Source organism: Babylonia areolata, chromosome 1, assembly GCF_041734735.1.
Source record: "Babylonia areolata isolate BAREFJ2019XMU chromosome 1, ASM4173473v1, whole genome shotgun sequence".
Taxonomy (NCBI): domain Eukaryota; kingdom Metazoa; phylum Mollusca; class Gastropoda; order Neogastropoda; family Buccinidae; genus Babylonia; species Babylonia areolata.
In genome coordinates, this window is record NC_134876.1 from 52,865,149 (window position 1) to 52,889,512 (window position 24,364).

Sequence of the window (24,364 nt, forward strand, 5' to 3'; positions counted from 1 at the left end):
TTAGTCCACAAAAATAAAAATTCACAATCTTCCACAACCACTGAAATTCACAATACACAATAGTCCACAAGCATCAATATTCATAATCTTCCACAGGCGCAAGACAAATATTCAATAATTTTCAGACTTCCAAAGGCCTGGAGAAAGCCACTCATCTTTCCTGACCCTTCAAAAATTCCTTTGAATAACTAAAAAAAACATCATGGACAATCCTCTCTACAACCCACTCACCCACAAATTGTAGATACACACATACACATCATACACAAACACAGAAATCCCACCATACACATATGTGCAGACACACACACAAGTGTGTGCTCTCACACGTACACACACACACCGTGTCCACAGATATGACCAAACAAAACTCTTTACATCTTCCAGACCAGACTGAACATTTTCCATACCAAACATAAAGCCAAACTGAATCAAAAATTTTGTCTACAACACTGCTGATGAAACAGGACTGGTGGATATCCCAGAAACCAATGTATTAATTTTCACCACTTTTTCTTGCTTAGATTGTTTGATTGTTCTTTAAATGTATCAAATGATCAAACTCTTTGTTAAATCAAATGATACTGGTCAAGCGTCTTTTTTAAATCCAAAGACTTATCCAAACCCAAAAGAGCAAAAAGTATTTTCCCAAGACTTTTTCAGCCCTGAAAGGACAAAGGAACATTTTTTCCCCAAGACTTTTCCGGCCCTGGAAATGGTCTTGTCATTTTTCCAAGACTTTTCCAGACTCCCATGACCATGTAGGAACCCAGCTAATCACAAGCCAACAGAGAGGAAGCAAAGTGACGTCCACACAACTCACCTGGGAGAGCAGGAAGAGGGACACCACTGAGCTGACATGTTTGCGGTCATCCTGAAACCACCGCAAGGATAAATCATATTATACCTGCTGCCATGTGCATCTCTTTACATGCACACACACACACACACACACACACACACACACACACACACACACAGAGGCACACACACACTCTCACATGCAAACTAACACTGTCTAATACTAGCTTACATAAATATAACCACCTAAAGAGGTTTTACAAAAACCACATACCTGTCTGTAATCATGAAGACATGCACCAGCAGATGCTTGTCAGTTTTGTACAGGTACATATACAAAAATCACTCCTCACACAATGCACACACACTGTGACACATGCACTCCCTCTCTCACACCACACACACACACACGCACACGCATGCGCGCACACAACATACAGTATACATGTGCTATATACTCAGGTCACTTTTCCCATATCCTTCATTACACCACTACCCACTTCCAGCTTCCAACCCTTTCCCATCTGTTTTCTTTTTTTCGGCTGTCTAATATCACTCTTCAAGAAAACAATGATGTAACGGGCACAACACAGCATCCCCTTTCACTCTCCACCCCTCCTCCTTATCTCCACCTACACCAAAACAGCACAACACACACACACACCTACTCAAAAATTATCTCCTTCCACACCAAAACATAGCACAACACACACAACATACACACACAGCCACAACAAGCACACACACACACACACACACACACACACACACACACACCTACTCCTCAAAAATTCTCTTTCCACACCAAAACTTAGCACAACACACACAACATAAACACAAAGCCACAACACACACCTACTCCTGAAAAATTCTCTTTCCACACCAAAACATAGCATAACACACACAACATACACACACACAGCCACAACACGTGCACACACACACACACACACACACACCTACTCCTGAAAAATTCTCTTTCCACACCAAAACATAGCACAACACACACACACACAGCCACAACACCCACATACACAAAGTGAAACACAAACACACACCTACTCCTCAACCACCACCCCCCCCCCCCCCCGCCAACCCTCCCACACACAGAAACACCTACCTGAGGATCTCCAAACTTCTTGCGCTTGGTGAGGGAATAGACGTAGAGGGGGATGAAGAGGTTGTTGAGGAGATGGTGGATGAGGACCAGGTTGAGGGTGTCCAGGCCGATGGTCAGGATGTCGTTCAGGTAGTGCAGGTGGTCCAGGTGCTCAGCCACCAGATCAGACAGGCGGTCACGACTGCGGTGGCTGCAACAGTTCCAGTTTATGTGCATGTCCAGACCCGTTTACCCCAATAGGCTATACTCTTTTTTTTTTCTATCTTCATAAATAAAACATTAATGTGAAATGAGTTCAGTTCAGTTCAGTTCAGTTACTCAAGGAGGCGTCACTGCATTTGGACAAATCCATATACGCTACACCAAATCTGCTAAGCAGATGCCTGACAAGCAGCATAACCCAATGCGCTTAGTCAGGCCTTGAAAAAAAAAAGTAATATCAAATGAAATAAATAAACAAAGAAACAACCCACACCCACCCACAAACATACATCCACAAACATACACAACGCCCGTCTCCCCCCCCACACACACACACAACTAACCCATCCCCAACACAAATACCCAAAACATACACTCACATCTCCCCACACACCCACACCCACTCATCCCTCCCTACACAAACACACACACAACCCTCCCACACATACACTCACTCCATATCATGGCGCACACAGAGGTCCAGATCCAGAATGTGATTGCCAATGAACCAGACCAGGTTGGAGAAGTAGGGGGCAGCTGTGCGGTCCCTGATGTAGCGAAGCATTGCTTTGTCATCCACTGAAACACAAACAACGATGCACAGCAATAGAGGGGATTCTGGACAAGATGTGAAACACTGTGTGATATGATCCGCAGGGACAGGCACAACAGCCGAGTGGTTAAAGCGTTGGACATGGGTTTGAATCTTGGTAATGGCGCCTGGTGGGTAAAGGGTGGAGACTTTTCCGATCTCTCAGGTCAATATATGTGCATACCTGCTTGTGCCTGAACCCCCTTCATGTGTATACCCAAGCAGATGATAAAATACGCACATTAAAGATCCTGTGATCCATGTCAGCATTCGGCGGGTTATGGAAACAAGAATATACTCAGCATGCACACCCCTGAAACAGAGTATAGCTGCCTACATGGCACGGTAAAAATGGTCATACACGTAAAATCCCACTCGTGAACATATGAGTGAACGTCGGAGTTGCAGACCATGAACGAAAAAGATCTGCAGGCATTTAAAAACACGTATAGCTCTGAATGCTTCACATGCAACTTGGTTCATCATCTTGTCTGAACATTTATCACTCAGACCCAATGTTCAGAGATCAAGACAAAAAGCAACAACGTAACTGGTTTCATCATCCTGTCTGAACATTTATCACTCAGACCCAATGTTCAGAGATCAAGACAAAAAGCAACAACGTAACTGGTTTCATCATCCTGTCTGAACATCTATCACTCAGACCCAGAGATCCATTCAGAGATCCAGACATAAAAAAACAACATCCCAACCAGATGCAGGGATGGGATTCAAACCCTCAATTCAAGCTTCCTGGACATGAAGGTCCTCTGTCCATGACTCTGTGCAAGTCGCTGTTCCCACCACTGAGCTCCTACAGGTCCCAGATGTGGCACCTAAAAGCTCTCGGTCAGCTCTACCCCCGTGGGCAGTGTGTTGCGCAAATAACTCTGTGTTTGTAAAGTGCTTACAGCTTGGTCTCAGACCAAGGACAGACAAAATAAATGTATCAATACTAATCAATCAATCAACTGAAAACGATGGTACACTCACCATGCACCTAAAAACTTTTACTGTTGACATCAACAACCAGCCAATAAATCAAATGATAACATCAGGACCCTGACAGACTAAAAGTCAGGTAACTCTTCGTCATCATCATTAAACATTAACAAACCATCCAGACAGATCACACTCAAATAACCCTTTATGGTCATCATTGAGAATCAACAAACCATTCAAACTGTGGAACACAAAGCAATGACGGATCCAGCAATACTGTGTCTATCTCTGTCACTGAAAATCATCTGATGCAAAAAAAACAATACAATAACAACAAAGAAATACTATTATATAGGACAATAGGATATTTTACAAGTTCTGTGGCTGTTCCAACCCTGCTTTCATGATTACTTCAAGTTTCGATCCCACATCCCCCCTGACCACCCTTCCCCCACTCCCTCAACTTCTGTGCTTGGGCTGAGCCCTGTCAAGGTCCTCAGTGTCAGCAAATTCATGGGAGACTGTCACTGAAAGGTCTGGCTCTGTGACAGTGCGATTATTGTTGTCAGTAGGGAGGTTAGTAGGTGGTGTCCTAAGTATGTTAAATCAGAACAGGCTCTACTGAAAACCAACAAAATGACTCAGCTGCAGTGCAGGGTCTCTTCTAGTGTGTGGTCTCTAAGTGACCTAACATTGACAGTTCCCTGTAAACTGCCAATGCTGAGACTGCAGCAGATGATCCTGGATGTACCTGTGTGTGGTGAACTCGGAGAGAGGTGCCACTGTGATGGTGCAGTGGAAGGGGAAAAAAACAACAACCCCCAAACCCAAAGAACAAAAAAAGCCACTGTTTTATTGGAAATCACACAACAGGAAATCCCCCTCTCACCTCTGAACACATTGAGGGTGATGGTGCGGACAGCAATGCGAACCATGGCTTCGGAATGGTTGAAAAATTTGATGGCTTCTGTGTACAGCGCAAAATCGTTGGTGTGCTGCAATTTAAAACAGATGCAAGATACAAGAATACTTCATTATCACTAAAAGAGAAATGGGGGACATGTTTGCTGACAAAAAAACAGCTGACAAAAAAGTAGCATATGCATTACCTCCACAGAATAAAGCAAAGTCCAGCTTTGCTCTTACAAATATGTAATTGTCAGTTGTAATGTTTTAAACAAAATCTTTCCACTGTGATTTCGTTACTAAGTAAACATCCGTTTAATAAATAATTTTTTTTTAAAAACAACAGAAAAATAAATCATGAAAAATATGCAAATGTCAGTGAACAAACAAAATCAGTGAACTGGTAACCAAAAAGTTTAAAATACAAGAACAAAAAAACATTTAAAATGTTGAACACATAAGAGAGAGATAAAACTTAAGATGTTTCAAAACAAAAACAATAAAAGTAATATTTGCACCTGCACACACACACACACACACACACACACACTTGCACACACACCACACGCACTAAAGCCATGAATTTATTCATTATCATAAACTATCATTATACTATAAACTGTATATGTATTACTTATCACCAACTATTATTCTATATTCATCATTACAAAAAAAGTTTAGGCAGACAGATAGAAAACTCAAAGAGCAACAGACAGACTGACAATACAGACAGGTGAGCAACAGGACAGAAGACAGGTACATGTATGTATATGGACAGATGAGCAGGAAGGAAGGTACACTTTCAAAAGCATGTAAAAGTGATTCTGGCTGATACTAGTGATAGTTACACAAGAAGTACAGGTAATGCAACCTGGTCTCTTGAAGCAGCTCTTGGTTTCATCACATGGAATGGTATCTTGTGTCCATCTCTCTTCCAAGGCTCACTTCAAAGCTATCTAAGATTACATGACCCACTTACCCACAGACTGACGGACATGAGGAGTTTCTATCCTTTACCTCCCTAGAGTTAGTGGAAAGCTTTCAGTTTGACACACAGCTAGGAGCTTGTCCTGATCAAAGGACTTACACTCTCTCTGAGGTATGTATTCATCTTGATGTCATTGGTTTTCCCCTGTATATGGCCTAAATTAGATTTGAAATGCAAGTTATGGTTTACCAGGCATGCCAACTGCCAGAGAACCCCCCCCCCCCCACTTCACCCACACACAAAAAAAAAGAACACTGAGTGCGTGAAAGGGGCTGGGTTGTGTGTGTGTGTGTGTGTGTGTGTGTGTGTGTGTGTGCATGTGTGTGTGTGTATGCGTGTGTGTGTGCATGTGTGCACATGTGTCTGTGTATCCATGTGAGTATGCGGCTTCTTAACCAGAAGTGTACAAAATCCACACTGTTCACAGGGAGTGATGTGTATGAGCACAGCACAGAGCTCACCACTGTGCACGATACAGCAACAAGGGGAGAGAGGGGGGGTGAGGTTGAGGCCTGCTTCTCACTTTTACCAGCCACGACAGAGGTTGAGTGCAGTGAAACACAAATGATGCTGGTGGTACACACAGCTGGAATTTTTAAGTTCTTGATGGAGGTGGACAATAATTTTTATTTTTTTTTCAATAGTAATATGATCTGCACTTCTATTGGTAGAAATCAAAAAAATATTTTAAAAGGATCACATTAAAAAAACCCTAATAATAATAATAATAATACCAACAGAAATCTTAAACCTGCCAATATATATTATATATCTATTTTTTTCAAACAGCATGCCTGGTTTATACAGTTTGTTCAGAAACATTTCACTTACAATTTCATAACATTGTTGATTTCCAAACAGTTCAACTTTCATAACCCTATAAATATAATATCCATATCATTTAAAAAAACAAAACAAGAAAAAATCTTTTATGGTAAGGCAGAACTAGCCAAAGCGAATCCAATTAATCTGAAATAAGTCTGAGTCAAGAACCATATAAGGTTAAATTCAGAAACCGTAAGTGGGTAAAGACAAAGTCAGTGACCGTACGTACACACTACAATAAAACCCGTCACACATCTATCCAGCAAAAAACAGTGCCGCATCTTTGAGAAAAGCTGCTACTGCGAAAAGGTCAACAAAAAGACGAAGGCCTACCTGCCTATGCTGTTGCTGTTGTCAAGAACAGAAAAAAAAAAAAACACATCAATTTTGGTTTGCTTTTCACAATTATCTGACAAGAGTGTCATGGACCAACATGTCTGTTTTCAGTCAACTCTCATTCATCACCATTGTCAAGTCATCAGCAGTACAAAGCTTTCACTGATTCAAATGGTCAGTACACCGATGAGGTTCAAAGCAGACTGCTGTGTATGTATGTATGTATGTATATATATATATATATATATATATCATATATATATAAATAAATGATGTGTGTGCTTGTAAAGAACACAGAATAACTTTTATTATCTCGGGATGAGAAATAAAGTGTGGTGAGGACCGTGATATATACAGATTACAAGCATGGCCGTAAAATCTGGCAAACATCATCAAAACAAGGTGCCTGCTCCGGTAAAAGAACACAGACACGGAGGGAAGGGGAGGCGAGTGGTGGGGGAAGGACAGATGGGAAAGGATCAAAGGACAATCTGTGTTCTGTGTGGGTATCAGAATGGTTTGTGTTTTTTTTTTGCCAATTGCAGTGATGGTGGTTTGATACACACAGGATTGTCACTGTACACAGGGCACCATAGACATTACAATCAACAATAATAAGTAACAGTATATTTTCATCTGCCTGATTTGTGACACTAACAGTGCTGCCTCCTCTGAACCCAGGTATTGTCTATTCCAAACTAATATTAATGCAAAAAACAAAAACAAAAAAACAACAAAAAGATCTCTCTCTCTATATATATATGTATAATTTTTTTTAAAAATCTATGTACACACACATATATAAATAAATAAATAAATAAATAAATAAATATATATATACATACATATATATATACACACACACTACATAATCTTAAAATGTAATGCTCAGTAAAAGCAACCACACACACACACACACACAAACTCACCTGCAGCTCACATGTACACTCACACATACACACATATAAATCAAAGGAACCATTCCTTTTCAAGAAAAGTGGGAGCAGCATAATCATTTAGTCAATCACCAATTTACAAAATCAAATGAGATGGATGAAGTATTTCAGATGTACATAGCACATTAGTTAGCATTACTTGGTCAGTGAAATGCACACACACACAAAAAGAAAGAAATGAAACAAAACAAAATAAAATCTTTACTGGAAGAAATTCATGCAAACTAAACAGTTCCTAAATTGGTTAGTTCACTCACATGATCAGTTATAAATATTTTGTGAGTGAGAAGAAGAGTCATCTATACAGAATTCATCATGATACTTTCCCCAAATTCCCACACACATACATTTTCATCGTTAATCTTAAGTAGCATAAATAAAACTACTTTTCCGTCAAAATGTATTATCAATCACACATGCTAGCCCATTCCTTTCTACAGATCTATGAAAAGACAGAACAGAAAAGACAAAGAAAAACACTGGTGGCGATGGACTGAGGATTACACACACAGCACACAAGACAAGATACACGCACCCTACCCAGCAACCAAAAAAAAACAAAAAAAAACCAACCAAACAAAAAACAGCGACAAAACAACAACACCACAAAACACAAAAACTAAACAAACAAACCCAGCCACCAATACTCCTGGTCACTGACACCTAGCTTCTCTGAACCACTATCTCTAATGTCGGTGAACAATAACATTCATCATAATAACCATGATAACAATAAAGTATCTAAGTGTCTAAGTTCTTCCATGAAAAATGACAGCAGGTCAGGGTATACCTTTTCAAACTGTAAAATCAGTCTTTTCAACCTATGGTTCACACAACAGAAATGTCTGGAGCATGGGCTCAAAAGCCACTCACACATCTGTGATACACAAAACATCTTTAAGTATAAAAGATCAAAATAACTTCTTTTCCTTTCTTTCTTTCTTTCTTTCTTCCTTTTTCTTTGGGTTTTGTTGTTGTTGTTGTTGTTGCAGGAACTTCTTTCCAGGATAGAAAAATATAAATAAAAATTCTTCATCATTTACATGGGCTGTCAGCTGATTCATTTGAGCCTGGGTATGCATTTGTCACCCACAAAAGTTTGGGCCAAAATGTTCTTTTGGTGTCCATGTAAAATGGCATAACTTTATTCTTGGCACATGTATGCCATCTTACTATCCTTCATGAAAAATAGGTGCAGTTTATTCAAAACTATGAAATAAAATAAAATCATAGTAAAAATGATAGGTGGTGGTTTCCAAAACAGTAACTGATTGATTCATTGATTGATTGATAGATATGGATACTTATATAGCAGCTATCCTCAGTCGGAGACCAAGCTCTGAGCGCTATTATTATAAACCAAACACTAAGTGACCTGCACATTAAGTTTTAAAACTACAGTTATTGCTAATCTGGTTATCAGTGTCAGTGAATTTTATGTGCCATAAATGACTTACAGGCACATGAAATTTTCTTATCAAAACAGATGAGAGGGGGGAGGGGGGGAGAAAAAAAGTGAGAGAGAGAGAGAGAGAGAGAGAGAGAGAGAGAGAGAGAGAGAAGAAAGTCAAAGACCAAGACAGAGAGATTATACCATAGTTTTTAACAAGAGAGGCAAGGCCTTCAAGACTCACTTGTGATACACTTTAAAAAAATCCAAGCTTTTTATGTATTGAGTATAATTTCAAAATGTAATGTTTAAGATGAGAAAGATCAGTTTAAAGCAAATTAAGTCCCCTAGCATTACAGAGTAATTTCCCTTTTTTACTATCTGCACCAAAACGTTTGCAAAATAAATAAAACTTCCATGCTTAGCAAAAGAAGTTCCTGTTTGAACAAAAAAATGATAATAATGACTGCTCTAGCTGTTGGGTCAGAATATCAGATCAAAGTGCCAAGTTTAGAGAATACAAAAAATATAAATATAACAGTAAATGCAGTTTGCATATAATTAGGCTTCATGTTTTATTTTTTTGTGCCCATCCCAGAGGTGCAATATTGTTTTAAACAAGATGACTGGAAAGAACTGAATTTTTCCTATTTTTATGCCAAATTTGGTGTCAACTGACAAAGTAGTTAAAGAGAAAATGTCAATGTTAAAGTTTACCACGGACACACAGACACACACACACACACACAGACAACCGAACATCGGGTTAAAACATAGACTCACTTTGTTTACACAAGTGAGTCAAAAAAGATTAAAAAAAGAGCAAATAAAAAAAAAAAGCACAAATGATACAGATATATTCATATGTTATGGTAAATAACCAGACACCATTATATGCGCTATAGCAGGGTGTTTTAATAAACATACAAATAAAATGTCATCATAACACAATTCAGCCCATGCACATTGGCATTTACTATTCACTTACACTGGTTTCAGAAGCCTGAAAAGAAAGTCAATAATGTTTTATCAAATACACTGACTGATGTGCAGTTTTCACTGACCAAAACTGGTCCCTCAAGCATCTTTCCAAACACAATAAAACACACCGACTTGGCCCCTGGTCAATTGTTAACATTGCAATGGCCTCTTTCTAAACAAATTTCAGTACATAAAGATCTGTTTTTAACATGGCCTGTGGATGTGTGGATGTGATGGAGCTTAGTTCCCCACCCTTTCTACTCCCCATGCCCCTCCCACATCTTTTTTTTTTTTTCCACCCAGTGACGTTTTCATGTAGTGTGTGTGTGTGTGTGTGTGTGTGTGTGATGCATATTTTGTGCTCTTTTCATCTGGTGATTAGAGGGGGGTTTATGTCATATAAACACTATATCATTATCATTATTCTGATTACTGCAAAACGTCCCTTGTTATCCAGCGTCTTTACATATTCAGCAGAATTGAAACGAACATCTACTTCATCCTTACTCTCAGTATGATCACAGCAATGAGACAATATCCACGGATGTGTTGCTGTATCAACAGCCGTTTGTGATTTGCCATGGACCTGAGTCACTTATTATGCTTGATGTCCTGCATGGTGAAAAAGAAAAAAATGAAGACAAAGAAGAAAGAACCTAATAACAGTTATCAACACAACAGGCCGAGGTGTGTTCTATGAAATATGCATATGCCTGTGTCAGCGTGCACTGCACTATTGAGAATCACCTCCTCAGGAACCAAATTAACTAAATTCCTCAAAATGAACCAAGCCATCCCTTTTAATTAATCTGATAAGTCACCAAAACATCATGTACCTGTGAGGACCTAAAATGCCCATGTTTCAAAGGGAATTTTATCCTCTCACCACAAGCATTTGACTGCAGGATATTTCCAGCACAGTAGTACCTAACTGCAATTCACCTATTGGATATTCCTTTTAACACATGCATGCATGCACACACACGCGTGCGCGCACACACACACACACACAGAGAAAAGAAAAATGAAGTGAACAAATTTCAAAGTTTAAATCTTAATTGTTTGTGCGCGCACACACACACACACACACACAAAAGACACACACACACACACACACAAATACATGCATGTGTGCGTGCAAACACATAAGAACACACACACAGACACATGTAAAAGATACAGACACTAAAGATAAATAAAATAAAAATTTTTTTTAGTTATCTCCAAACATGATTCACACAGAAAGAATGTAATAATGTTAAGTGTGCCTCTCAAGTCACAGTCAATGTACTGTAATCTTCTTTTTGATAATTTTTCCATCACGTCTGATGAAATTCATGCCTGGCTGAACATCATCATATACTGTCAGGACTGAGCTGAGATAAAGCGCTGTTGTTGAAGGGATATTTGATGAAAAAAAAAAGGGTGTCAGTTTTCATTTATGTTACTGAAAGGAATATGCAGCTGAAGATACATGGTGATGTTAATGACTATACTATGGCCAGTAAGGAGAGTAACGACAAGATCTCTGATTACAGTATTTCCTTGCCGTTTTAACAACACAACTGCTCTGCAGTTATATCCTTCTAAACATGTTCATTGAAACCAGATGAATGTGAAGCTCAATGGATCATGACAATCTGCACCATGACAACTGCTATGAAGAGCATTTCCTCATTCTACCCTATCCTGTCCAGTGATCCCTTTTCCTCAACTAACTAAAATAATGTTATGAATATAGACCACGTCAGTTCTGTTTCCCCAACCCTAACATATTTGCAAATTTTCACAAAGCAACAACACTGATACATTAAAGCGTCTTGACAAAGCAATAAAACTTAATGCTGAACAGAACTAAGACACAGTGAGCAGAAGACATGTGAGAACATCATGTCCAGTTAATTATAGCTTCATGTTTCTTTTTCTTCTATTTTCATTTGCCTCATTCTTCCTTCTGCTAGGGCTCTCACAGATGCAACGAAAAAAAAAAAATCCAATTTCCATACTCTTTTTCTAGACCTTTTTCCACATCAGAATGAAAAATTTCCATAACAAACCCAAACCCAAACTGAATAGAAAAAAAAAGAAGAAAATAAAAAAAGAGGATCTACTACACCACTGACAACAAGGATTGGCGGATATCTATTGATGTTCACTTTTCACCACTTTTTGTTTTTCATTGTTCATTTGGTTGGGTTTTTTTTTTGTTTTTTTTAATACATTAAGCTCTTTGTTGTATAGTACTAGTTAATGGTTTTATCAAAATTCCAAGAATTTTCATGACCATGAAGGGCAAAACATGTTTTTCAAAGACTTTTCTAGACCAGGAAAAATCTCAGTTTTCCAAGACATGTCTCTGTGCAAACCCTGTTTCTCTTTCGACCTTATTTTTTCCTCCCTTGTGTATGGTTTATACAAAGCTTCAGTTAACTTCTGGGTCCCTGCAGCACATGGATGAAGCATGAATAAGAGGCATCAGTGCAAAGCAACTTTCTTTTATCCTTCAATAAAAACATGCTCACAGCTGCCACTGCTCTTTTCTCTTGCATCCAAGACACCTTTCCAAAGGGAAAAAAACAACATACTTTCAGTCACCAACAGTGACAAATACTGTTGCAAATAACAACCGCAAAACCCCCCAAAAAAACCCATAAAAAAAAGATTAAATGTTTGACTGGAAGTACAAAACTGGTTATCGTTATGCAGCAAATACTCTTGCAATAATTCACTTAATGACTGGCTGTACTTTGCATCTGTGTGTGTGTGTGTGTGTGTGTGTGTGTGTGTGTGTGTGTGTGTGTGCAGGGAAGGGATCTGTACGGGGATACTTTGAAAGTGGTCCCCACCTCATTGGGCTGCCAGGGACATGGAAATTGCCAAAGAACATTTCTAAAAGCTACCGAAACAAACTGGGATGTGCACTGTATATGCTAGCTTGATCAGGAGAGGAAAAACTCCAATGAAAGTAAACATTTACTTTCTGGTACGATATTCAGACAAAAGTCTTGCAAAGGTCAGCATAACATTTTTTGTTGTCATTGTATATTTATGTAAATGACTTATTAAAGCAAATCAATTATATCAATGCACTATTAACCTCTTAACTGCTGAATCTTAGTGAAATGAGATCCGTGTGGCATGAACCTAAATAGCATTTACTATTTTATCTGTACTTTGAAGCTGTGTGATTGGTTTTGCTGAACAAAACATCAGAAGTAATGCAATACTAGTATGAAGAAGTCCAAATAAAGAACGGTGACTGACATCCTGGCCTGTAAGCTCTGTTTAATCACAATGAGATGACAAGTTTCTCTGATTAGCATACTCGACAACCGCCGTCAATGGGTTAACCAAGCCACATACTTTTTTTTACATTATTTCAATAGTCTATATCTCTGGAATTTCAAATATTTTCTATCGATGAAAGAGTCTTTTATAACAGATCTTAAGCTCTTTTTATTTTGTTTGCTTTTTTTGCCTGAAATTAGTAGAAACATTCTCATACATTTATGTATCTACCTCAGCAATTTTCATGCCACACAAACACAGCTTTCCAAAGCTGCATCATTCCAGTAACTGTTTAATGTTGTATGAGAACTTACCTCATTGTAGAAAAAGTGGATGGTGTGTTTGTTGAGTTTCAAGGACAGGGTCTTCAGAAATGAAATGTAGTATGCCATCACCTGGAAAGAAATAGGGATTTCTGAACATTTTTAGAAAAAAAAGAAATGTTCTTTTGTTCTGGAATACACACTTGTGATAACTCCAACAGTGAAGAAAACCTAGGTTCATCTGACTAGATCATTAATTCAACAGTGGCTTTTTTGTGTGTGTGTGTTTTGTTTTTATATACACCTTCTCCATATTTGTTGAGCAAACTAATTCATGGGTTAAGAATCATTTTCAAAATCCCCCTTTTTTTCCTTCTCCAGATAAACTGTTTGGTACAGATATGATGTGAAAAATAATTACACCCCCCTCCCCTCACCACACACACACACACACTCTCTCTCCCCCTCCCGAAAAACAACAGCTTAATGTCCTTGAAATGATGTTTAGTATCAGACAGTAAAATAAAGCTGAGGAACTCATGACATCAAACAACAGCTACTCCATCAAGACTTTTTTTTTGGGGGGGGCTACATATTCACTCATAATGTAGTATGTGGTTTCTCCTTAATTTCCACCACACAAACAGTCCTAATTTTGGTATGACGTTCCAACAGATGTTATACATTCTTTTTGACCAGGCAAGTAGCCCTTCTGACAACTTCTGAAACACATGGAACAGAGATTGAATGAAATCAGTGTAATTATTATCTTAAAAAAAAAATTCATGTAACACAGCGTTGTGGAAAAAGCTTACCTCTTCATCAGAGAAGTCAAACTTGTGGACAATAATCGAGTTGATGTGGTTGTTGGATAGCAAGTAATCTGTTGGGAAGACACACATGCACTCACACACACACACATACATGTACACACACACACACACACACACACACACACAGAGTAAAATTCGCAACATCGCATAGTAGATTATGTATACACAATACCAAGGGCAGTTTTTGTACCAGCTAAGGAAAGAGCAAAAATGAGTGTGTGTGTCGTGTATGTGTGTGTTGCTTGTGTGCGTGCGTGCGTGCGTGTGTGTGTTGTGTACTTATTTTAGTTGTTATAATTTCTAGATTTCTATGTGTGAAAGTTTGGCCGTACTCCCCAGGGAGAGCATGTTGCCATTGTACTGTGCCACACTTTCTGCCTGTCTGCATTTTTCTACAGAAGTTTTCCAGGGATGTCTCTTCCTCCTATGGGCTCTTTTATGTTTGCTTCGTACATGTTACATGCAGGACTTTGGTTTTCAACTGATCCAGAAGACTAACACCAAGACCACAATTCAAGATCCAGCAGTAGAAGTGGGCAGAGTAATAATCAGTCTGTGCATGAATCATAGATCATACCTAGGACACTTGCTTCCATATTCAGCACTAAATACATTTGATCAATGCTCCAATTCCATTATGTGTTCATCATATGTGTGTTTATGCACATGTGAGTGCATGTGTATGTAAACATGTGTTGCGTACGCATGCTATATTATATGCATGTGTGTTTGTATACACATGCATGTATCATATAAATTATATACAAGTGCCACAGTTCAAGGTCATGCAAATTTTATTCATGTTTGTGTACAAAATGTGTGGGTGTGCAATCAGATATGTGTGAAAGCATACTGGTGTGCTTTAATGTGTGTGTGTGTGCCTGTGTGTGTACATGTTTGTGAATGTGCACACAGGCATGTACACAAACACGAGCACGCCCAAAAAGGCCAACACACAGATGTGTTGTGCACCATTTCACCCACAGCTGTTGCCTGTCTCCTCCACAAGCCACTGTGAGTGTTGCCCTTCACTGAGACCTGCATACAGTTCTCTGCATGCAAAGAGATGGCGAAACATCTGCTGCACAGCAAACTGGCTGAATAGCAAAAACAGCCACTGTCATTAAACCGGAATCTCCTCATTCACGTGGACAGCTGTGCACATGGTATGCAGATGTGGTGGATTACAGCTGATTGAACAGAGAATTAATCCCAGTCATGTTGGAACACCATGATGGAAGCTATGTTGAAAACACCAATCAGTGGTTTCTACTCAACCCAAGTCATTTAAGGTTCTGCAAACTGTGAAACAGACACTGCCATATTTGCAGGCATGTATGTCATACTTAGCACACACTCCCTGTACAAACTAACCAGTTAAAATAATCTTCATAAAGTCCTTCAACTACCATACACTGATCAATACAATCTGAGATTCTCACAATATGCAGACAGTCCACACCAACTAACTAAAACACTGTGTGACTCTATGCGTTGTTTTAACCCCTAGGCTGCCTATATGACGAGATAACTCGTCATCGCAAGCATGTATGCTTCGCTGCCACAATGACGAGATAACTCGTCATTGAAATATTCTGACTTTTCCCTGGCTTGCATTCAGTTCGTTGACAAAAATGCTGGTCACTTTAGCTTGGGGAATCTTTCTAGATTCTATTCATAGCTAGAAACCCCGTCATGAGGCAGTCCTTTATTTAAACGTTTTGGTTGGGTCACTGTCGCAGTGTTTTGCCTGGCTCCTTTCCTCACTCGCTCAACAAAATGTCGGACTGACGCCATGCTCAAGACATGCGATCGTGGCGAACTAAATCAACCAAGATTGCTTTCTTTAGCTGATGCTCAGAAAGAACTGAAGCTTAAATTCGAAGGAGAAGATAGTGATGAACATTTACAGGACGATTTGATAGAAAATAAAGGGAGCAATCAAGAGAGTGGCCAAGATAAGACTATCACAGTATCAGTGAGTGATGCCAGCTGTACATCTGTAGCAGACGACAGGAAACTAACCGAATCATTAGCAGGACACAGTGTGAGCAATTTTCTTGGCTCTCAGCCAACACGGTCTGATGAGAACTGGATAAAGTGATCTGTAAGAGGGGTGAAGAGGAGGGGGGTGGAGACGGAGGGGGCGTGGCCTCACATCCATATTATCATTTGAAGTCACAATGCATTGTGTATCTATCTCTTAAAAAAAAAAAAAAAAAAAAAAAAAAAAATCACTGTGGTTGTTCTAGTATGATTTTGTGTGTGCAGATACCCATTTGTCCAGGAAATATGATCTTTTAGTGCAGATTACCTGACTAATGTTAGTAATGAACAAGTTGAAAATGTGACAAAAAACAAAACACTGATTTCAAAACAACAGCATGAGCATGTCACTAAAAATATATAAAATGGGAAAACATTATGTGTTCTGTATTCTTTATTCCATTTACCTTTCAGAAAATAGATACTTTTATGGGTCTTTCCCAAATAACAAAGAGCACAGAATTCTTTGAAAATTTATACCTGTTTTTTGGGAAAAAACCCAGGCAAATAGATTTCACTTAAATCTTATTTTCCTGGCAGCGAAAGGGTTAATCTAAGTTCTCCAAGCAAGCCAGTTAGAGTGAAGAGGAGGGGGGTGGAGACTGAGGGGGTCTTATATGGGTCAAGGCAGGAAGGAAGAGAGACCGAGAACGACAGTGAGATGCAAAGAAACACAGAGAGAGAGAGACTGAGAGGGATGGAGACAGACAGACAGTTGCAGAGATTATGGCAAAATCATAAGTACTAAAGAGAAGGAGAATGTAAAAGAGACAGTCATAGACAGAGGGACAGAAAAAAAATCACAGACTCACACACAGAGACAGGGAGACACACATAAAGATACATAGGGGAAAAAAAAGAAAGGGACATGAGAAAAAGAAAAGAAAAAGAAGACAAGTTGCTCACAGAGTGAGGTCTCATTGCGGATGTTTTCAAACAGGATGTTGAGGGTCTGAAGAAGCTGCACACAGATGTAGCGCCCACACCTCTGCTGCAGGTAGCGCAGGAAGAACGACAGCATGTTCTTCTCCAGGAAAAAGCTGATACATACATCATCGCCAAAGTTAACTGCAGTCCATTTCCTCTCCCTCCCCAAAACCCCCACTACTCCTGTCTCTCCCCCTCACCCAATAGAAAGCTTTTCATAACTCCCACATAAAATTCACAACTTCTTTTCTTCTTCTTTAAAAAAAAAATTATATTTAAATAATGTAAAAAAAAAAAAGAAAAAGAAAAAAAAAGACAGAACTCAGACACAAGTTTGACAATTTTCTGACAATTCACACATGAATCTGATTATCTTATTCTAATGCTGTGATACTCTGAATATACAATGAAAGGCACAGCAAAGCCACAAATAAATCCACAATGAAATTTACGTCAAACTCAAAGCCACAAAAAAATACCAGAGTTCTTGCAAAGGAATTCAGACACAAACTGAACAGAGAGAATTCAGATGCAAATCTAACAAACTTATGATGTTGATAACTTGATGTTGATGTTGATGCTGTGATTCTAAACCAATGAAAAATTCCTGATCATTATGACTACCAAGCTTTTCTTACATACTACTGGTTGCTGAGAAAATGCCAACATTAAGCATGTTTATCACACACACACACACACACCTGATACAGACTCACTTTGTTACACGCGTGAGTGAAAAACACAACACAGCTTAAACGCTGGAATAAGAGCAAGTGTAAAATTTATACTACTGTAATTATACTTACTCAAATACACTGCTGTCATTCTGATCACCCCAAATCAGGATTTCAGAGATGGAGCGAAGAGTTTCTACTAGCAGGCTGCGGTTCTGTTCAGTCACCTGCTGATTCTTACACAGTAGGTTGTACAGGTATCTGCACATGAAAAACCACGGGAACATTGAACACAAGGATAATCACTGGACACTTAAGTTTGAATTGCACGTACGTGTGTATGCATACATTACATGGACTGCAATTTCTTTAATTTCATTATTTATGACTTGCAAGTCTGTTCTGCTTTGACTAGGTTTGAGTCTTTGACATTCTCATTTTTCTACATTTCATTTACTGCTAGTATTGTAGTCAGCAATATATCTTTAATTTTCATTGATTTAAAAAAATCAATTCATGTCATATCCATAATGATAATCATAATAGTCTAATAACTATCTTTAATTTATCCATGAAATGATGAATGAATGTGTACTCAAAACTATCTTAGTTCTTACTCATCTATAATAATATCATTAATATTATTAACAATAACATTCACTCAGTCTCTCACTCTTAAAACAAAATATTCAAACAATCAAATCAATTCCCATACTTGTAGATTTGAACTCAAAGTCAAAGAAGAAGGGAGCACTGAAGTAAAAAATAAAACTGTAGTAGTAGTAATTTAGCAGTACCATTTTTAACATTTGAAGTAGTAGTAGTGATAAGAAACTCAAGGGAGAGCTGGACAGTACAAGGTCTTCAGAGAAGAAGCCCCCCTCAGTCAAGTGTTTCGGCCCTTAACTCCTTACACTATAAGGGGGGCCAAGCCACACCCAGATCATGACTCCTGGATGCCCTTGTATTACTGCCTTTTCATTTTTCTTATTTTTTCCCCCACTGGTCCTCAGCAGGTTCAAACCCGCACCTCCAGAGTGGTCACCACTTCAGGACTGTCACCTTTTCTGGCAAACGTTTTAACCAGTGAGCTATTGTATGCCTAGTTTGAGTAAGGAAATTTAATCCTTATGAAGTTTACTTTCATTCCTCCTCGACCAGATCCAACTGGAACTCTTTTCTGCTGCTTCTGCCATTGCCTTCAGAGCTCATGTTCTCTCTCTGCCAGAAATCGATAGCTGTTCCATGAGGCTGTAGGCAGATGTGCTCAGGAACCCTCTTGCAGTTGCACCAATCTCTATGGCGAAGACTTTGGCTTGGAAGCCAGATTCTCTCAGGCTGCTAGCTAGACTAGCATACTTCTCAGTCTTGTAGATTTGGGCTTCCTCCATTCTGCTTTCATATGGCACGGTGAGCTCAATCAGAATCACTTGTTTCATTGCCTTGGAGTGGAGTACTATGTCAGGTCTCATTCTGCTCTTGCTGATGATTTCTGGGTGTTTCTTCCCCTCTGGTATGTCAGCTGTGCATTCCCAATCTTCAGCACCATCAAGCAGCCCACATTTCTATGTTTTGGAAACTTTAGATGCTGTTCCTGGCCAGACATTATTGCCTCCTGCAGAGCGGAACTCTACTGGAACTTCTGGTGGGGTTGGACAGTGCTCACCACATGCGCAATTTCTTTCAGCACTTGGTTGTGCTTCCATGTATACTGTCCTTGGTTCAACGCCACTTTGCATGAGCTGAGGACATGTTCCACTGTTTGTCTGCCATAGCAGAGTTGGCACGCAGGGTCATCTGTTTTCCCCCATTTCACCAAGTTTGTATTCGAGGGAAGGAGGTTGTACACAGACACTGTGCTACAGTTGATATCATATATCTGGAGAGGCCACAGGAGCTTTGGTATCAGCATAGACTATAGGCACCACACTTTGTATTTGCCAGGAAGGCCACACTGGTCTATGATATGCAGGCCTTCTTCTGCTGTCTGCTTAGTTTCCTTCCCTCTTTTTGTATCTTTCAGGGACTCATCATACCATCTTCCAAGGCTCTTGACTGGTTCATTCGACACCGTTGGAATGGCTTGGTTGGCTACAGTGAATGTGACCGTTTCAGCTACCTTTCCTTCACACAGTGAGAGGCTCCGTGATTTCTTTGGTTTGAAGTTCATCCTGGCTGAGGCAACTAGCTCGTCCAGCTGCTTCAATATTTATTTCATGGGTGTCATCCTCTTTTGTTGAAAGGACTGTTGTGTCATCCATGAAGGCTTTCAAAGGAGGTATCTGATATCCGTTACCGAGGTCGGCTTGATCCGTTCCCTTCATTGAGGCCTTCAAGATCACTTCCATTGCCAGCACGAACAGGACTGGAGAAACTGCACAGCCCATGGCTATGCCCACTTCCAGACTGATCCAATCTGTTGTGTATTCCTTGGTGGTGAACTGCACTGAGAAGCCAAGAAGTACTTCTTCAGCATTTCCCTGATGTTCATTGGTACATGGTGCATCTCAAGAGCCAGTTGGATCATCTCATGAGGAACTGACCCGTACGCATTTGCCAGATCCAGCCATACCACGTCTGGGTTCTTTTTCTCTGCCTTTGCTCTTTAGATCGCATCCTAAATCATTGTGGCATGTTCTACAAAACCAGGAACTCCTGGGATGCTGCCTTTCTGGACTGACACATCCAGGTACTCATTTTCTGTGAGGTATTTTGTCAGTCTTGCAGCCATGACAGAGAAGATTTTTCCTTCGACATTCATGAGCGATACTGGTCTGAACTGGCTGATGGTACTTGAATTCTGCTCTTTCGGGATGTACACGCCACCAGCTATCATCCACTGGTCGCTGATCTTCAGGTTCCTCCATGCTGATCTTATCACTCTGTGGAGCCACTCAAGGACTTTAGGACATTTCTTGCACAGCAGGTATGGTATATTCCGTTTGGTCCTGGTGATGATTTGGCCCTGGCTTTCTTGACCACTTTCTGTATTTCCTCAAGGGTTGGTGGTTTATCGCTGAACTTCTTATCTGGTTTCCTGGGATGAACCAAACCCTTGTTATCTAGTGGTTTCTTGCTTTGCGGATCGGAATATGTTTTCCTGAGATGCTGTTCAAGTGTTTCTTTGTCCACTGTGAGTGTCCCTGATTTGGGCTGCTGAAACTGTTTCCTGGTGAAGTGAAAGCGGTCTTGGAAGAAGCTGTCTTGTGTCTTTTTTCTTTTTGCTCCTTTTTCTCCTTGCTGATTTTACTTTACTGAGGGCACTGTGCTTTGCTTTCAGGTCTTTCCAAGGTGTCTGTAGGCCCTGCTACTCAAATTCTGAAGCAGTCTTCATCCTTTTCGTGAGCTTTCTTTTTGCATTTCAGATGATGTCCATTTCTCATTGTCGCCTGGATTTTTGAGGAGGTGTTCTTGTCTTTGGTTCTTTCACTCCTAGGTTTCCTGACAAATTGTGTACACAATATCTCTGTAGGTGGCGAACTTGTGTTCCAATGTGCTCTTTCTATCAGCGCATCAAGTTTTCGGACTATTTTCTAGTCCAGCTCTTCCCATTCCATTTTTGCACTTGCAGGCGGCAAGTTTCGTTTCTGGCGTTTGGCTTCAAGATCTTGTACAAATGATTCATATGAATTATCAGCATGGATGTCCTTGGCACTGTGGTTTGAGTCCTGGCCTTGGTTTTCCGATGTCTTATCTGCTGGTGCAGTGCGCTCTGAGCATTTGTTAGATTCTTTGTACAACCCTTTTTGGTCCTGTGGATCTTCATGCCATGCTCAGTGGAGAAATTCCGTCCACAGACACATGGAAATTCCATCAGTTCTGACCATTTCCAGTCCTGATTCTGTTGGTGCCAATGGATTCATTCTCTCCCCCTTTCGGTGAATCCTGGGAGCATCTCTACTTTAAACTTGTAGCAATTGATTAAGGGTAAGGTGGTAGTAATAGTAGTGATAGTAGAAATAGTGTATGCATGCATGCATGCATGCGTGTGTGTGTGCATGCAAGCATGTGTGCACGCACATGTATGTGTGTGTGCTTGTGTGTGCCTCTGTGTGTGTGTGTGTGTGTGTGTGTGTGTATACATGTGCCGCATGTGAAGTCTCCCAACGACGGACCAGGTGGAGGAGGAAACCTTTCCCAACAGCTGTGAAGGCGGAAGAGGATGGCCAAAGGGCAGGGGGAGCTCTTGTCCTTGGCTGGAAGTCCTCCTAGGAGTTGGAACTTCGAAGAAAAAACCTGCACCTGCCGAGGCCATCCTACATGTGGCAGTATCCGCTCCTGTGGGACTCTGAGCGTCGGTAGGCGAGAGAGTGGGGAAGGGACTGCACAACTCCTCTTCACTAAAAAGTGTGTGTGCGTGTGTGTGTGTGTGTGTGTGTACTACGAGGCATAATCATGATAATGTGAATGACTCACACCTATATATGCATTTTTATATGTATGAAAATACAATAAAAGTTCAAAAGATAGTCTATCTATCTATCTCTGTGTTCAATCAGAATAATTAGATCAGAATGATATTCTTAAGTCCGAGTAACTCTGAAACCAGTGGCAGACTCTTGGTGTTTCAGTTTTGTTGTGTTCTGGGTGGTCATATTTTTGTTGTTGTTGTTGTTGTTGTTGTTGTTGTTCTTTTTCTAACACACACTGGATAGTGAAAATGATGACTGGATAAGTTCACTGTCTTAAGTTAAGTGAAACTGAAACTGAATGAGTATGAAAGGTGACACAGCATAATGACAGAAGAAAACAATGATGTAATCAGTAATGGGTATTTCATTCATACCATCGTCATTTTTTTTTTTTAAACAGAAGAGACGCAAGATAATGCATGTGGAAAGCACCAGACCCAGGCATTTCTTTTTCGTACTGCTGTTCTGTCTAACCGACATCCATTGGTTGACAGGATGCTTGGTCAAATATGAGACATCGTTGAAATGTGTTTCAACATTAAGTACAAAATCGAATAATAACGAATCAAATTCAACAGTCATCATATAACTGTGTGACATACATATATATACAAAATAGTAAGCAGTGATTAATATGAGAGACAGCAACAACATTGTGTGACACAGTTAAGAACACATAATGAAGTCGAACCACAACATCGATCGATAGTGTGAGCGACCTACTTCAGGTGTTCCAATGAATGTGGGTTTTTCGGTTTCCACAGGGCTCCTGACAGCCATGTCTTCTGTTTCGAAAACATGGTGCTTTTCGATGGTCATCAAATAATTCAGTAGAAGGCAGTTTCCTTGTCACTTTGAAGGTTCCAAGTGATTTTTTTTCTTTAGACCATTAGGTCGGGCGGATCACATTATTTGCCTTCCATTTTGTTTCTGCGTGCCAGAGTGGCGTCCCTTTCGGTGACACGACTAATCTGGACACAGTTGTCGTTCTTATAAAGTCTGACGTCATACGAATTTACGCACTTCTCAGGTTAAAAAACACGTTCCAGTTTTCAGATTTGTCGAAGTTTCACGGCGTGCAGCCAGTTCCATATGCGTCATACTATGTCACCTAATCAACAGTGTTGTTTATACACTGGATGGGAAATCTGCTGCATATAATCATCTTTTCTCTCTCAAATTAATGTAATAATATAATAATTATGACTTTTTTCAGTGGTCGAGTTCGTATTTAATAATCATTACACCATTAATAATAATAAACAGTAATAATGAAATGCTCTTCTATAGGGATGTTCCCATACAGAGAGCCTCACCGCGCTTCACAAATTAAATATGATAATTAAGAAACAACAATTTTCAGTTCAAGAAAAATATATTCAGTCTTTTAGTTTTAATGAAATATCAAACCGGCAGACTCATGGCGCGCAGTTGTCAACAAATTAGGTATACATGTCATAAAAGAGAAGCGACAATCATAAGAAAGGAATCTTCTTCTTCTTCTTCGTTCGTGGGCGGCAACTTCCACGTACGTTCAATCACAGAAAATAATACGACGAGTGGGCATTTACATTCCATTTAGTGTATGACCGCTTTTACCTCGCCATGTAGGCAGCCAAACTCCGTTTTCGGAAGTGAAATGGAATCAAACACGAAGAAACAGTCACCACCCTAACATCATAAACAGCACCCTCCCTCACCCAACTCCCCTCCAACACACACACACACACACACACACACACACACACACACACACACACACTGCCACACACACACACACACACATACTGCATTGAAAAATTGTCCATGGTCCTGCTGGCAGGTGTTAGGAATTTCTTGTGGTGGCTGGGATTTGTTGACAATCCTGTGTTAGCCGCCAGGTT

At 39.8% G+C, this 24,364-nt stretch overlaps 1 protein-coding gene across 6 annotated transcripts in view; it reads right to left on the reverse strand.

Annotated features, from left to right (window-relative positions):
• LOC143283955 (protein CLEC16A-like) overlaps window positions 1–23,414 on the reverse strand; it is a 69,595-nt gene extending 46,181 nt beyond the window's left edge. For 2 of the 6 annotated variants that reach the window (XM_076590426.1, XM_076590470.1), the window contains exons 1-11: window positions 23,205–23,414; window positions 18,202–18,330; window positions 17,375–17,508; window positions 14,405–14,472; window positions 13,641–13,721; window positions 12,561–12,596; window positions 6,709–6,723; window positions 4,546–4,651; window positions 2,578–2,701; window positions 1,922–2,111; window positions 824–874 (exon numbers count right to left, since the gene is read on the reverse strand). In XM_076590426.1, coding sequence (XP_076446541.1) covers window positions 824–874; window positions 1,922–2,111; window positions 2,578–2,701; window positions 4,546–4,651; window positions 6,709–6,723; window positions 12,561–12,596; window positions 13,641–13,721; window positions 14,405–14,472; window positions 17,375–17,508; window positions 18,202–18,330; window positions 23,205–23,281 — 1,011 coding nt within the window. In that variant the 5' untranslated portion in view covers window positions 23,282–23,414. Of the gene's footprint in view, window positions 1–823; window positions 875–1,921; window positions 2,112–2,577; window positions 2,702–4,545; window positions 4,652–6,708; window positions 6,724–10,045; window positions 10,061–12,560; window positions 12,597–13,640; window positions 13,722–14,404; window positions 14,473–17,374; window positions 17,509–18,201; window positions 18,331–23,204 lie in introns of all 6 variants that reach the window. The other 4 variants (XM_076590444.1, XM_076590452.1, XM_076590435.1 and 1 more) reach the window with 4 other exon arrangements.
• Window positions 23,415–24,364: the final 950 nt, after the last annotated feature.